Genomic DNA, 16,663 nt, shown 5'->3' on the forward strand with positions numbered 1-16,663 from the left:
TCGAAGAACTAAAATGCCAACGGTGATACATCACAATTTTGGATTGTGCTTAGTTGTTTATTAATTCGTATTATGGAAGCATAATGCCTTGTTTTAGTGTTATATCATCTATGACTGCCCAGGGCTGAAAGTAGATTGTCTTTTGGTGAGAGGTATAAATTTTCGATGCCAGACCAATCATATATAAACTCATTCAAAAATTGACTAGACATCAGTTTTGGTCCAGCAAGCAGTCCAAGAATAACTACAATGGCATTCAAGGTATTTACCATCATACATTATATATTTTTCTATCACACCATACTTAACAATTACTCTCAAATTAAGCATAAAGTACCGAATAAAATTTGGAATTATCCTTCGCAGCTCATCGTCCTCGCGGCCGTCCTCGCCGTTGGCAGCGCCGGAATCCTTCCAGCCTACCACGTGGAGCACGCAGCTCCCCTTGTCTACGCCCAAGCACCCGTAGTCAAGGTGGATGCTGAGTACGATGCCCACCCTGAGTACAAATTCTCGTACGGTGTCCACGACTCGTTGACCGGTGATGCCAAGAGCCAGGAGGAATCCCGCAACGGTGACAAGGTTGAGGGTAGCTACAGTGTCGTTGAAGCCGACGGCAGCAAGAGGGTTGTTCACTACACCGCCGATGACCACAATGGATTCAATGCTGTAGTTGAGAAACAGCCAGCTGTTCACTCCGCTCACGTTGTGCAAGCTGCCCCGGTTGTTGCTGCTGCACCCGTTGTCATTAAATCTGCCCCAGTGTACCATGCTGAACCTGCATACAAAATTGCAGCCCCTGTTGTTCACTCCTATAGCGCTCCAGTAGCTCACGCTTACAGTGCTCCAGTTGCTCAGGTCTACAGTGCTCCAGTAGCTCACGCTTACAGTGCTCCAGTAGCTCATGCCTACAGTGCTCCAGTAGCTCATGCCTACGCTCCAGCAGTCTACCACCACTAAAATATGTATTACGTTCCTTCAGCTTTAATTTTCATGTACCACCACAATTTGAATGTACATAAATGACAATAGCTCCTGAATTATCTCTTTTGTTATTGAATGTGTTTACCCTGGCGTTCATTTTGTCATAGAAAACTTTGTGAATGTTCTTTGAATAAATACAAAAATGAGATTTTAAAAAATATTCAATTATTATTCAATTATAAATATGGGGGTTTACGTCAAGAGGACTGACTGTAGCAGTATTCATGTTGAATTCGCTCTGATATTGGGAGTAACTCCACGTTTTTGAACATTAAATCGATCATTGAAGAATGACTTTGCAAAAGGAAACTCAAAACATGATTGATTCGTTCGATATTGGCTTCAATGCTAGCTGACGAAAGGAGAAAGCCTATAGATCGAATAACACAGCCATAGGATTCTTCATACATGAATATCTACGCTGATAGACAACCATTCATTAAATTTCAAGGGAAAAATCTTGAAAGCTTTAGTAACTAGAAGGTCACATAATATTTGTGTTGAATTTCTTATTAATTAATAGACGGAGAGATTCTCGAATCATGTGAATAGGATCCACCAAACGAAAGCCCTATCGTTCACTATTATACATATGTATATGTACATATGTAAGTCTATTCACCTGACAGATAATTATGAGTCTACTTATTTCGTAGTTATTCCGTTTTCCATATCAATGAGAACTTGATTAATTTAATTTCTTGACGAACTACTTATAGGGGATTTGTAATGTGATATGCAAAAGTATTCTCCCCTTATCACACTCGTCACAAAATCTTTACCCCACCTGTGGTGTATGCCTTTCTGTCAAATTCAATCATAAGTTCATCAGAAATATACTTTTCAATGTTTATAATCAATTCCGAATTCGTTTACGTTTCGCACTTTTCAACACGGGTTGAACATGACAGCAGTGACAAAATAGTAATACATATTATGGGAGCGATACATGTTTGGGTCTCGATAATCTTATCTGATTGGGAGAATGACAATCAAATTTTTTAACTGATCCGTTATTAGGATCGGAACTGCGATTTAACCGAGCGAAGTGATATAACAACCGCAATTCATCGGTCATTTTTTTAATTCAATTTTCATATCGAGTTATGAAAAATCGAGAAGCTCATTCCAATCTAATTAAAAGACAGGATACAATTATCAAGACAATACAAAGAGTGATTGAGTAGCTATTGTGATTTATTTACATAAAAAAATTTGGAGTACAGGAAGATTGAAATCGATAGAGAAGAACAAATGTTTTTAGTGGTGGTAGACTGCTGGAGCGTAGGCGTGAGCAACTGGAGCGCTGTAGGCGTGAGCAACTGGAGCACTGTAGACCTGAGCAACTGGAGCGCTGTAGGCATGAGCAACTGGAGCGCTGTAGGCATGGGCAACTGGAGCACTGTAGGAGTGAACAACAGGGGCTGCAATTTTGTATGCAGGTTCAGCATGGTACACCGGGGCAGATTTCACGACAACGGGGGCTGGTTTAATAACAACGGGTGCAGCAGCAACAACAGGGGCAGCTTGCACAACGTGAGCAGAGTGAACAGCTGGCTGTTTCTCAACCACAGCATTGAATCCATTGTGGTCATCGGCGGTGTAGTGAACAACCCTCTTGCTGCCGTCGGCTTCAACAACACTGTAGCTACCCTCAACCTTGTCACCGTCACGGGATTCCTCTTGAGACTTAACATCGCCAGTCAATGAGTCGTGAACACCGTACGAGAATTGGTACTCGGGGTGGGCGTCGTACTCAGCATCAACCTTGACTACGGGTGCTTGGGCGTAGACAAGTGGAGCTGAGTGCTCCACGTGGTAGGCTGGAAGGACTCCAGCGCTTCCAACGGCGAGGAAAGCCGCGAGGACGATGAACTAAAATAGGAAGATCGAATTTAATCGGTAATTGGGACGTCTGATATGACAGCAGAGAATGCAATTGATAAGAGTAAATACCTTGAATGCCATTTTAGTTATTCTTGGACTGCTTGCTGGACCAAAAGTGATGTCTAGTCAAATTTTCAATCCCTTTATATATGATTGGCCTCACACCACAAAATCAAACCTCTCACCTGAAGACAATCTACTCTTGGCCCTGAGCAGTCATAGGTGATATAACACTAGATCATGAGCGATTAATTCTTCCATAATACGAATTAATAAGCAAGTAAGCAAAAAATCTAATATGGAAATCCAATCTTCGTACGTTCCATCATTATATTCAGCGGAAAAATGCTGGGCCATAATGGTATTTAAATTGGTGGGAGAGATTGCTAATTATCAGACGATAAAAATTGTATACCGGAAATGTTCGAAGTATTACCTAAAAAATGACATCGGGAAAATGACTAGTTCGACATTCGTAAATTAGGACTACTGAGAATTTAATTTGAAAACCCATTTAGACACTTTCCATTGCCAAGAACATAATTTTCGAGTTGCCCCTGATGATGTTCATGATATCATATCTTTGGGGATGGAGTCGAAATAGCGAAGTATATGGAAATCGGGACACCTTCATACGTGGCACATTTCATTTGAAATTATGCATTGGGACCATTCTCTCGATTAGGTAATTCGAAATTTGGGTGGAGTCTATTTCTCTCAATCCGGATTAATACTAAGACTATTCGATCGCAGGTATATAAGTCGATTTCGATTAAACGTCAGTATCAGTCAAACGATCCCACTCGATCACTGAAAATGGCTTTCCGGGTACATAATTTAATATATCTCAGTTATTCATGGAATAGTAGATCATTGTAACAAGTGTGAATGGTATCTAATAATAAATTTTCTATTGCAGTTTGTCGCTCTTACAACTCTTCTGGCTGTGGCCAATGCTGGCCTTCTGCCGGCAACTTCATATGCGCACTTGAGTCAGACACACTCGAGCTATGAACACGCTGCACCAGTTCACTATGCACCATCAACCGAGGCAGCTCCGGCTAAAGCTGTTGAGGCAGACTATTACGATCCACACCCAAAGTACAGCTTCTCCTACGAGGTCCATGATTCTCATACTGGCGATGTGAAAGCTCAGGAAGAGTCCCGCGACGGTGATGTTGTCAAAGGCTACTACAGCTTCATCGAGGCCGACGGAAGCCGACGTGTTGTTCATTACACTGCCGATCATCACAATGGATTCAACGCCGTTGTCGATAAGGAACCTGCTCACGATGCACCAGCAGCCTATGCTCAACCTGCCTACCACCCACAGTCTAACTACAAACATGCGGATGATTCTCACTACTATTACTAAAATTTTCTGCTCAAAGTGGTGTATGAATGAATTGAAATGTTTTCAAATGTAACTGTTGATTCGTGCGATGAATAAAGATGTATTTTTCTATCAACTTTTGGACTATATTAATCAATGTTCCTTATCATATGTCTATATGCGACCAATACTAATCCACTAGACGTTCTTTTACTTCCAAAAAAGAAAAAGATTTGAAGCTCCATTTTGGACATTTGTGCTTGTCTTTAACTCGTTTAATTTTCAAGTCGTTAAAAAAGAAATGGAAATTTTTGATACAGAGAAGTATTATTCAATTAAAAAATTCCCAATTTGAATTTTTCCTAGAATTGAAACAGAAATTAATTGAAAAACTGTTCATATAATAGTCTTGTGAACTTGTAAAAAAATTATTTCACGTATAGCACTATTCCTGACACTAGTTTCAAATAAAATTTTGAAGCAATTAATTGCTCTTGTCTCCTTCATTCTCCTCGTCGGCGTTTACCCCAGAGAAAAACGGCGGTCTGATCGAGGGAGGTAGCAGAATATTTCTAACTTAGGGAAATAAACTGAAGGATCGTCAGCCCCAAATGCAATTTCCGACGGAGCCGAAGGGGTGCTCATATATCAACCTAAACGCCAACTATTTGCAACACTAACAAAAACTATTTGTAGAAGACTAGAAAGGATATTTACCTCCCATTGCCCGGAAGCAAATCACCGATTTAATTGAGATGCAGGAAATTAATGTCAAGGACGAGGGATTTCAGATGAATATTTTCCAAAATTATTCAATTTAATCTGAACTTATTTTTCCTCGTTTTTGCAATTCGAAAATTACTCCCAACCCAAGCTGAAACCATTTCCAAATTTTGGAAGTGGGTCGGAAAAATGTTTTTATGTCGCAATACGATTGATAGATTAATAAATCTCCACAAAAGTTGATGTAAAAAAATATATTTTTATTCGTCACATATCAACAATTACATTTCAAACCATTTTCACATATTCACACATCACTATGAGCAGAAAATTTTAGTGATAGTAGTAAGAATCATCCGCATGTTTGTAGTTAGACTGTGGGTGGTAGGCAGGTTGAGCATAGGCTGCTGGTGCATCGTGTGCAGGTTCCTTATCGACAACGGCGTTGAATCCATTGTGATGATCGGCAATGTAATGAACAACACGTCGGCTTCCGTCGGCCTCGATGAAGCTGTAGTAGCCTTTGACAACATCGCCGTCGCGGGACTCTTCCTGAGCTTTCACATCGCCAGTATGAGAATCATGGACCTCGTAGGAGAAGCTGTACTTTGGGTGTGGATCGTAATAGTCTGCCTCAACAGCTTTAGCCGGAGCTGCCTCGGTTGATGGTGCATAGTGAACTGGTGCAGCGTGTTCATAGCTCGAGTGTGTCTGACTCAAGTGCGCATATGAAGTTGCCGGCAGAAGGCCAGCATTGGCCACAGCCAGAAGAGTTGTAAGAGCGACAAACTGCAATAGAAAATTTATAATTAGATACCATTCACACTTGTTACAATCATCTACTATTCCATGAATAACAGAGATATATTAAATTTCGTACCCGGAAAGCCATTTTTTAGTGATCGAGTGTGATCGTTTGACTGATGCCGATCTCTAATCCAGACCGGCTTATATACCTGCGATTGGAAATTTACAGTTCTAATGTCACCTAATAAGATGCATACTCTCCACCCAAATTTCGAATTACCTAACTAAGAGAATGGTTGGCATGACCCAAAAAAAAAATTAGGTGATACAGAAAAAGTGGGGACAATATACAGATATCATTCGCCCTCGGGCTCTCCACGAGTTTGAAAAAGTGGCCAGCGTAAAAAGGCACTTAAATCTCTTTTCTATTATCGCAAGTGACAATGATATTGAGGCGAAAATTTTCATGTATTGAGTACGCAGAGTATATAATATATATCAGAGATTACTATAGAAGAAAGGACCCAGACTGTTGATATAATAAGGCCCAGATGACGGCCAGACAACCCATGAGTTACGTAATAGCGTTGCGTGTACGTGCCCCGCTGTTTCGGACTGCGAATTTTCGAACCTCTCGTCCCCATTAGTTGAATGGACCATCAGGAGATTAAAAAAAGTGGAGGGGTGATGAACAGGGGTATAAAGAACGCAGGATGCATGGGTAGTGCATTCAGTTTGGTGCTCTGTTTCAATTCCCAACGAGTCGTCTACAGAAACAATAATGACACTGAAGGTATGATCTCCATCTCAACGTTTCTCATTTATCAATAATCACAACAAACAAAAATTCGATCTCTAATTGTCCCTTTACAATCAAAACCTGTTGAACAATCGTAGCAAATATTTAATTGGCTAAATTAAATTCTAATAAAAATTCTAATTAATAATATATAATTCCTCTTCAGTTGGTCGTCCTCTCCGCAACCCTGGCGTTAGTGAACGCTGGTGACCTTCTCACCGGTCACTATTATCACGCACCTCAGCCTCTGGCACCGGCTGCACCGCTGGCTTACGCGGCTCCAATAGCCAAGGTCCTGTCCCCAGTGGCATACGCCACCCCAGCTGTCGCTAAAGTCGCAACTCCCATCATCACAAAGCACATCGACGAGGAATACGACCCGAACCCACAGTACAGCTACGCCTACGACGTCCAGGACTCCATAACCGGTGACAACAAACAGCAGCACGAGAGCAGACACGGTGACGTTGTCGAGGGTAGCTACAGCTTCATTGAAGCCGACGGCAGTCGCCGAATCGTTGAATACACCGCTGATCCTCACAATGGATTCAACGCTGTTGTCCATAAAGAACCAGCTGTTGCTAAAGTAGCACCAATTGTTGCACACACTCCAGTTGCCTACGCCGCACCAGCCCTTGCCAAACCTTTGGCCTACGCTGCACCAGCTCCATATGCCCATTTAATTCACTAAGACTAATCGACTGAGCATGACTGATTTTTCATGGATCTGATGAAGTTACGTGTAATTGAGTACTCGACATGAATGATAGTTATTTATGGAACTGCACAGACTGTTTTAGCGAGCTTTTGATGAAATAATTCAATAAATAATTGTAAATAATCGTGAGAGACCATTTTTTTCAATCGAACGCCACTTTTTCCTTTTATAATTCTTCTTGTTTCTCTTATTTCTTTTAATTTTCTAAATTTAGAACAACGAACCATTTGATTTTCATTCGTGTCTTTAGTCACATCACAAGAATCATCTTGTTGTTATTGCAAATAATTTTTTCATTCAGATGACAGGTTCATTAGATGAATTTTAGCATTAGCAACGCCAGCATTGACTCTGTGAGACATTTTTGTCTATACACATTCCATGAATGAAATCAGTGAAAGTATTTTGAGTGCCCTATTATGACAACGACTCCTCGTCACGAAAGTAACCTGAATTATTTATCCCCCACCCCTCAGTTCTATTTGTGCACCTGCCATCGGCTGTCAGATACCCATTAAACCCGTTTCAATTATTCAAAAAGGAGATTAAAATGATGTGAGATAAGCACCTGATTTATCAGGATTTTCGGCAGCTGCAAATTGTAAGAACCATTTCGTAAGTAGAAGAAGCCCGCTATAGGTGAACGACCGAGTAATTGAAGATGCCTGAGGTGATGCGAGTTCCTTCACCAGCGAGGATGAATCGACGACCTCGTGCGGGTGTTCGCGGTCTTATGTAACACGCTGATTCTTTTCCGGAAGATCGTGAATAAAGATGCTCAACGTATTTTATCTTGAGCGCGACGACCCGCGCACTTGCTCATCTGAAGATCAAGGTTACTACGCTCGTCTTCATGACTCATTTGGAATCGTCTTTTTATCGAGGAATCCTGTAACACCGGATGTGAAAGTCGGCTCCATATCTCTTTAATCGTGGCATTGACATCGCTGTGTCTATACATCGCCGATAACGTCCTCATAAATGTTAAAACATTTGGACATTTTCATCGCGCCTGAGTTTCACCGAATATTCGGAAAATTCTTAAAATTCTCCTAATTAAACTGTGAAAATTTTAATTCCAATATTCAATATTTTTTTATTGAAGATATGACCGAGTGACGGATTTCTTTTCGTACAAATTATCGACCCACATTACATGCCTCATTAACATAAACCGCAATCGGCGAGCGAATTATTAACCGCGAATTTATTTAACTCGTAACAATTTAATACATCGATCTCTAATAACAGTAATCACTCATGTTCAGTATTCCCAAACAGTTGTGAAGTACCACGCGTGACGGAAGTGTTATACTTCGATGTTGACTCGAACGTTCTTCCTTGCGTAATTGGAGAAAGCACGTGACGGTTTGAAAAATTATTGACCATTTTTGAGGATTATCTCCAACTTTAATATGCAACACCTCTCGAATTTCGTATTTTAATAAATGCATGAATCTGACAGCTTGATGGACGATATCAATCATTTCTCGTTGAAACTCGCTGTGATTCCATCGGCGAGAAAAAAATTTTCGGTCGAGGGAGAGAAAAAAAAAGCGAAAGCATTGGTCACGTAAATTGGAGCGAGCGAAACTTTTCCTGACAGCCCATCACAGCCATCACGTACGACTCGGTCAAACTGTTTGCAATGCATGTAGGATGAATCCAAACCCATACGGTATTGCACAGTCAGTGGCTCCTCCTCTGAACCCATTGTTGGTTCCTATAAATACTAAGGTGATGCTTCATCGAACCATCAGTTTGGTTTTTGAGTCAGTTGACTAACTCGTCCACTTTTCCCTGTAATTATTGTAGTCAATATGATAGCCGAGGTGAGGCCCTGGGTTTAGAATAATTTTCTTTCCAATTTCCGTAATTAAAAATCATCTCCGGATATTTTCCGTGTTCACAGGTCGTCGTTGTCATCGCCCTGTCCGCCGCTGTCTCCGGAAGTGTAATCCCCGCTGCGCCTGTAGCCCTGGGACCAGCGGTACCAGTGGCCCCCGTATTGAAACCCGTCCACGAATACGATCCCCATCCGCAATACACATACGCCTACGACGTTCAGGACGCACTAACCGGCGATTCCAAATCCCAACACGAAACTAGGAACGGAGATGTCGTGAGCGGAAGTTACAGCCTCATTGAAGCCGACGGAACCCGACGAATCGTGGAGTACACAGCCGACCCCATCAACGGATTCAACGCCGTCGTCCATCGGGAGCCAGCGGTCGTTAAGGCCGTAGTACCGGCGGTCGCGCCCATCGCACCCGCTTCGGCTCTCGGCTTCAGATTTTGAATGACAACTTCATAATAAAAAATTCGGTGCCGAGTTCCTACGCAGTAGAAAAAACTGGCCGTTAATAACTCCGTAAGGGGTTAATCCCCCCATGATCAGACCGACACCTCATAGCAGTTCAATTCATATTCGATGAGAGCGACACAAAAAGCCAGATATGGGCGATCCATTTTAGGCTTGATCACCATTTTTTGGCCCTCATATACATTTTCCTGGGTACGTGGTAATTATCATGTCCTTGTTGACACCCCGACGGTGTCAATTTTCACCTCATTCATTACTCCTTTCCGAAATCAACGTACACCTTGCGTTCACGCCAAAAACGGTGACTTGTTCTCACTCCTTTTGGTGTGGACGCAGAGACGAAATTCACTCAGAATTTTTTACCGTGTGGTACACTGATTGGAGTACAATTACCACCAGATTTCACATGGCGTCGTAAGGCGTAATTTCGCCGCCGGAACTCTACACCATATTTTTACAATGTATTAGACCATTCATTTGACTAGTCCTAGTTACATATATTGACATTTGTACATATTAGAAAAAATAAAAGTGCATATTTTTACGTTAATAGTGGACAATAATGCTTGGCTGATATAATACACAAATGTTGGGTAAATAACAATGACAATATTGTAATAATGTTTGTGTGTTATCAATAAATAAATGTCTTTTTGAGTAAATAAATTTAAGAGTAATTTTATGGCATCAGTGACTCCGTTCTTGAGACCTAGAAGCCGTATAAATTAAAGTCAATAAATGACTTCTGTCTCTACATAAACAAATTCAACTTCATAAAATTTATACCTCAGTAGAAATGTGCTGATTCCCAATTCGCAGCGTCTCTGTGATACGTAACATCAATTAAATATTAGCGTACATTTTGGTTACATTTTAACTTACGAATTAATTTTAAACGAATCAATTCAAAGGTCTGCCAAGTCTTACAACACGTCACGTATGCCTCCTGGTGACGTGCAATGAATTCCAACGATTTTTTGGAAAAAATCGAACTTGGGCAATAATTGAAGAGTCGCATTCAAAATAGTCAGTCTCACTGCAAATAGGCCGTTGGCATTGAACGTGGTACATGAATCTAGTCAAATATATCATATCGAACTGTTTATCGTGAATAAATAAACCCGTTACAGGCTGTTATCCAGTCCCTCATTTCCATGTGAATTCATGAAGGAGATTGATCGACATATGAGTTCAGCTGGAAACCCCCTGTCAATATTTCTCCATGAACATTGCGAAATGACCACTACGAGGCTGATTATGCAAATTTGGGAGTATTTGCTGGTATATTGGGGAGATTGTTGTAATGGCAAAATTGATAGAAACTTCGAACAATTGCCTCAAGGTCTTTGTTTTACCTCAATATCCAGGGGGAGGGGGGGGGGGCACGCGACGGGCCGCGCAGCATAAGTGATCATCCACTATTCATGACGTAATTTTCACTCGTATGATGCAACCGAACGATAAATTTTCAATTTGCCGGGTCATGCCCACCATAAAAGCGTTATTCCCCAAACAAAGTCGTTAAAAATTGCCAAATTCGTATAAATATTTCAATGTATTGGACTGTAAAAGAGGTCATTTCATCCCAGTGTGAAGAGTTGATTCCTTTTTATGATTTTGTTGTGATGCGGGAGAAAAATAATTCTTTAACTCATTTTTATTTTTCGTTTTGGATCGCCCAGTTGACCCTCAGTTCCCCGGCACTCCTGGGGAGGTAGTCAACTTCCTTTCCAATAATCGAGTGACGTTTTATCATAATCGAACTGATTAAAACTGGGACTTAAGTTGAAAATATTTTTGACACCGACTCGAACGATCGACCCGTTGCAAACCTCCCAGGGAATAACGAAGAACACTCAGGTTGTTTATGACGTAAACAGCCCAACACGTGGACTAATTAATAATTTGCAATGTTAAGGGTCTAAGGGCTTAAAAATTCCCTGAAATAATATTTTAATGAGTGTCACCGAGGGTCAGTGCCTCTATTCCTCGATGGGTGACCTTCTGCCAAATTCACTAGACAAAATGAAGAACGCAGGGATGTCTGATTGTTTATGGCGAAATCGGCTTAACTGTTAGTCCGATGTGCACACGATGCGACGCATGTTCGCGAGCCCCGGGACACACGTTAATACAAAAGAGTTGATATGAAGAAATTTAGTTATGAGGAGGTCACACGTTCAATTGAGGATTAGGGTGGGGGGGAGTGCTACAATGCACGAAATAGTTACTCCCTGGGTTGGTAGCATCCTGATGTATATAAGCACGACTAATTTTACCCTGGGGCATCAGTGCTTCTGGTGATCCTAAAGCGAACAAAACATGGCTTACAAGGTATGAAGCACGAGTCTTAGAAGAGAATATCTTCTCATCCTGACAGTTGTACAATTTACATTTTCACATGCACATGAATTTCACTGTTAATCAAGTACCCTATTTTAGTAGTAATTTTCGTCACACCTATATTGAGGCCCTTTCGGAAGGAAAATCGACCGATAATGACCGATGATACATTTCCTCTTACAGTTTATCGTGATCCTGGCGGTAGTCGGGCTGGTGCGAAGTGCCCTGGTGCCTGTGGCTCCTGCTGTCGCCCCAGCAATCGCTGTGTCCGCTAAATTAGAAGACTTTGATGCTGCGCCCCAGTACAGCTTCGCTTATGACGTCCAGGACGCCTTGACGGGAGACTCCAAGGCCCAGTACGAGACCAGGAACGGTGACGTCGTCCAGGGAAGCTACAGTCTGATTGAGGCGGACGGTACCCGCAGGATAGTCGACTACACAGCGGACCCCATCAACGGATTCAATGCAGTTGTCAGCAGAGAGCCAGCGTTGGCAGCCATCGCTGCGCCCGCGGTACCAGTTGCCGGTGTCGGCGTGTCTTCGATTGTCCCAGCGGCCGGAGCTACTCCAGGCGGCATTCCTCGGCCTCAGATCCCAGCGAGCGGTCCCGACTCCGATGTGGAGGTCATCGAGGCCCGCTCCGGGCCCATCAGGCAGTCGCCCCAGAAACTCACCCAGCAGTCGGTTAAACAGAACCAGAGGATAACGGAGGGAGTTGCGGAACGATCAGCGGATTCTCCGGTCAGAGCTGTCGCTTCGAACCTCGTCGATACTCCTGTCAGGGCTCCCATTGTGTCCGCACCTCTTCAATATCCAGGATATGCTGCGTACACCGCGTACTCTTCGCCAATCGCTTTCACCGGTCCATTCGCCGGACTCACCTACCCCCAAACTTATGTATAAAATCCCTGATCTGTTGTGACACGTCAATATTCTGTCATCCGTGGTATTATTCAATAAACGTTTGTAAGCCCATTCTGAATTGTTAATTTTAAATCCTGCGGTGGTGGATGTGTTCGGCTGATGATTCACCCAATCAGTGGGTAGAGAAGGGTATAGATACGAAGTATATATTAATTATATGTACATATAATCCGGCGAAAGCTGGAATATGTCAGATGTGTGGAGAATACATGGGAGCATATATCTATGTACATAGACGTGAAATATATTCACGGCAAAGGAATTAGTCACATATATGTCGTATATACTTGTTAAGATATACAATATTTTTCTATGTGGGAATCCGTTGGAATGAAATAGAGATTGGTTGGAGTTAAACATAAATTTTATTAATCAAATGAAATACATTTTTCGACGGAATTAGAAGAGCACAACCAATTAATTCATGAAGTACAGAAAAATATATCTTTATCAGATTTTCATTAACTTGAGAGAAGTATTCGGTGTTGGAAAAATTATATTTCTTCGATTGATCTTGAAAATTATTATGTGCACATGGTGAGGAAGAAACCCCATTGATGATTATTCATTTTTTATAAATTTCTGAGGTTCTACAAGGAATACTTCCCGTAACTTTTTTAACGTTCATAATTATTGAAGGACTTCACTAAAAATTATAACTAACTTGATCATATCCTAAGGTAGCATAACTTCCATAATTTAATTCTAATAACGATTGCCTGTTAACAACTCGGCCGAAGAAGTTCGGTATTGAAATCAATGGATCAATATTTAGTAACAATTTCGTTGTATAGTAGAAGAAATCAATTCAGAAAAAACAGATTAAATATGTTTGACAACTAGATTTTATTCATAAAAACAATATATTTTCGCTGTCGATAACAATCGACGCAACTGTAAAGATAACAATCAATAGAAAACAAGAGGAATCCTCGATTTTTCCCATCATGTAAAATTCTACAGGATCGTCGTAGCATGCACAGGGTAATTCAACGCAGCGGAGTAAATCGGAGCGGAGAATCTGCTCGCCACGGCGCGAGGTAGCGTGTACCCAAGATTTTGCACAACGACTGGAGCTGCACCAGGTGCAACAACTGGGCCAGCTACAATGGGTGCTGAAGCAGCAACGGGTACACTAGGGAAAACAGTCCTCGCTACCGCTGGAGCCGCAACCACTGGACTCCCTGGAACGACACTCTTCGCGACGACTGCTGGACTGCTGACGACAGGGGCTGCGGGTAGGACGGCTGTGGCCGCGCTGGCAACGGCAACAGCTGGCTCTCGATTGACAACAGCATTGAATCCATTGACAGGATCAGCAGTGTAATCGACGATTCTTCTGGTGCCATCCGCCTCGATGAGGCTGTAACTACCTTGCACTATGTCACCATTTCGGGTCTCATATTGAGCCTTGGAGTCCCCGGTCAGGGCGTCTTGAACGTCGTATGCGAAGCTGTATTGTGGAGCTGCGTCGAAGTCCTCGAGCCTGGCGAGCACCGCTGGTTGGGCTGGAACTGGCACCACTGCCCCATTTGCGACGCCCAGGGCGAGCGCTGTCGTCAAGACGATGAGACTAGTCTGAAGTGTTTAAATGTACGTTGAAGGACATTGATGAGAAATTAGGGGAGAAACGAAAATTATACGAGTAAAATATTCAGTAAAAAATTAATAAAGAAGTTCTGTGATCTTCAGTGAAAAAGCCATGGAAATGGAACCTGATATGTAATATGTTTTTAAATAATTATGTTTATGGGGATTGGACCTGAAAAAAAATACTGACGAGGTACTGAGGTATCCGTTGAGCAGGGACTTACCGAAGAAACCATTGTGAAGCAATTGAAGTCACCAATCACTAACGACTTGATAGAACTGACGATGAGCCTTCAATTTCGCATACTCTTATATCCGTGAAGATGTCACAACTGAAGTGACATCCCCACTTGGAAGATCCTGAGAGTAATGGTAGTGGCAATTGCGTAGTATCGCAGTTACTACGTGAATCCTAGGGTAGTTGACCGAGGCCATATCGGCCACACCAGGACTACTTAGAAAGTTAGTGTGGCTGAGTGGATAATTGTTCAATTTCACCCGAAGTCAGTCAGTAAGGTCCGAATGGGTCAGTCCAAAATATATTATTTAATAATTATTTCTGGAAAGATCCCGTTCGAGCACTCGATTTGTTACGTAAAGAATGATTCAAATTCGGACTCGTTTACGAAAGAACAATAAATGTGTCAATGCGTAACGGACTCGACCTTCGGTCACGTCTGCTGCATGTCAATTGTTGACGGCTCAATGCGAGTACCAAATTGTTTGGAGAATGTCCAATATGTAGTGATTTCTACTTTTAGTGATTTAGATATCATATTGATCACATGCAGAGACAAATATTCGATAAAAATCACTCCTCCCTTACAATATGGATTCAAATACTTTTAACGCAACGTAAAAGGGGACAATGGGCTCAATAGAAAAGTCAATAGCTGTGGAATCCTTCAACTCCTCAATTCGACTTTGCCGAATGTGCCCACATAGTCATTCACTCCTTAAAAAAACATGCCAATCAATTTTACCTGTTGAATAAGAAAGCAAACATTCTCCTAGGATTGGTGAATGGTTCAGCAAAAAAAAAACACGAAGGATCAAGTTTTCGGGGATCGCAGGAGGCGGCTCTCAATGTTCTGAGCCCATTACGACATGTGAGGGGTATATAAATCGAATGGAACAGTAGCCAGCATCAGTCCGTCATCCCGAGCTACCCCAGGGAAAGCAAAAACAGAGATAAATATGTTTCTAAAAGTGAGTTAAATAATAACAATGAAAATCGGAATATTCAAATTGAATTTCGTTAGAGTAAATTAACAATTTAATATGGAAACTCATGATCTTGTTTTTAGGTGGTAATTGTCAGTGCCCTGGTGGCAGTGGCCAGTGCTGGATTTCTTCCAGTGGCTCCCACGACGGTGGCATATCAACAAGCTCACGCTCCCGTGATTTATCATTCAGCACATCAACCTGTCGCTTATCACGCACCTCCAGTGGCCGTAACTTACGGACATCCCTCTGCAGTGTCCGTTCAAAAGATTCTCAATCCAGAAGATGATCCACATCCTCAGTACAGTTATACGTACGATGTTCAGGATGCTACCACCGGGGATTTCAAGAATCAGCAAGAGACTCGGGATGGTGACACAGTGCGAGGTAGCTATTCCCTCCTCGAGGCCGACGGAACCCGGAGGATTGTCGAGTACACTGCAGATGCTATCAATGGATTCAACGCAGTTGTTCATAAAGAACCTGCCCAAGTTGCTGTGAAGACTGTCCATGCAGCTCCTGTTCTGCATGCAGCGCCTGCCTATATTCATCATTAGAAAAAATGTCTAAAAATTGATATCTCATTACCCTGTTGTATTTGGATTATCAATAAAGAATGTTAATTGTGCAAAATGAATGGATTTTTTTGATTATATATAATTACCTAAAAAATAGCCTGCGACAATTTTTAAATTCGAATGAATTGTTTTCACGTTGAAATTCAGAGGAATATCCTCTTTGCAAATTCGGTAGAATTTTCAATTAAATATTATGTGAAAAATGTGTATGGGAACCGTTACATTGGAATAAAATTGTGGTAGAATTGAAAAGCCGAAAATATCACACACAGTCGTGAATAAAACTGCTGTACAAAGTTCCAATTAATAGAAAGATGAAACTCAAAGTTTAAATTTTGATGGGAGTAGGATAGAATAAAAAAAAATTGTGTCGCCGACAGGATCACGAATGACAACCAAATAGTGTTAGAAATGTAAAAATCATATATATTTTACATATTGGTAAATAAAACCGCAGTACAAAAAATAATCATGGCCAGTCATAAGCTTC

General features: G+C 41.7%; 5 protein-coding genes across 5 annotated transcripts; 3 read left to right on the forward strand and 2 right to left on the reverse strand.

Annotated features, from left to right (window-relative positions):
• Positions 1-2,244: 2,244 nt before the first annotated feature.
• Positions 2,245-2,952, reverse strand: LOC135164350 (cuticle protein-like). The gene is made up of 2 exons (XM_064124613.1): positions 2,941-2,952; positions 2,245-2,859 (listed from the first exon to the last, which is right to left on the reverse strand). Exons 1-2 carry the CDS (start codon positions 2,950-2,952, stop codon positions 2,245-2,247), a joined length of 627 nt encoding a protein of 208 aa, XP_063980683.1.
• A 6,005-nt stretch (positions 2,953-8,957) lies between these two features.
• Positions 8,958-10,081, forward strand: LOC135164353 (larval cuticle protein A2B-like). The gene is made up of 2 exons (XM_064124616.1): positions 8,958-9,023; positions 9,104-10,081. Exons 1-2 carry the CDS (start codon positions 9,012-9,014, stop codon positions 9,488-9,490), a joined length of 399 nt encoding a protein of 132 aa, XP_063980686.1. The 5' UTR covers positions 8,958-9,011; the 3' UTR covers positions 9,491-10,081.
• Positions 10,082-11,816: 1,735 nt separating this feature from the next.
• Positions 11,817-12,782, forward strand: LOC135164343 (cuticle protein 21-like). Its single transcript, XM_064124604.1, has 2 exons — positions 11,817-11,848; positions 12,041-12,782. Exons 1-2 carry the CDS (start codon positions 11,837-11,839, stop codon positions 12,758-12,760), a joined length of 732 nt encoding a protein of 243 aa, XP_063980674.1. The 5' UTR covers positions 11,817-11,836; the 3' UTR covers positions 12,761-12,782.
• Positions 12,783-13,614: 832 nt separating this feature from the next.
• On the reverse strand, positions 13,615-14,649 carry LOC135164347 (cuticle protein 19.8-like). The gene is made up of 2 exons (XM_064124607.1): positions 14,596-14,649; positions 13,615-14,359 (listed from the first exon to the last, which is right to left on the reverse strand). The coding sequence occupies exons 1-2, from the start codon at positions 14,605-14,607 to the stop codon at positions 13,739-13,741; spliced, it is 633 nt and encodes a 210-aa protein (XP_063980677.1). The 5' UTR covers positions 14,608-14,649; the 3' UTR covers positions 13,615-13,738.
• A 919-nt stretch (positions 14,650-15,568) lies between these two features.
• Positions 15,569-16,152, forward strand: LOC135164781 (larval cuticle protein A2B-like). The gene is made up of 2 exons (XM_064125452.1): positions 15,569-15,580; positions 15,679-16,152. The coding sequence occupies exons 1-2, from the start codon at positions 15,569-15,571 to the stop codon at positions 16,150-16,152; spliced, it is 486 nt and encodes a 161-aa protein (XP_063981522.1).
• Positions 16,153-16,663: the final 511 nt, after the last annotated feature.

Source organism: Diachasmimorpha longicaudata, chromosome 7 (assembly GCF_034640455.1).
Source record: "Diachasmimorpha longicaudata isolate KC_UGA_2023 chromosome 7, iyDiaLong2, whole genome shotgun sequence".
Classification (NCBI taxonomy): domain Eukaryota; kingdom Metazoa; phylum Arthropoda; class Insecta; order Hymenoptera; family Braconidae; genus Diachasmimorpha; species Diachasmimorpha longicaudata.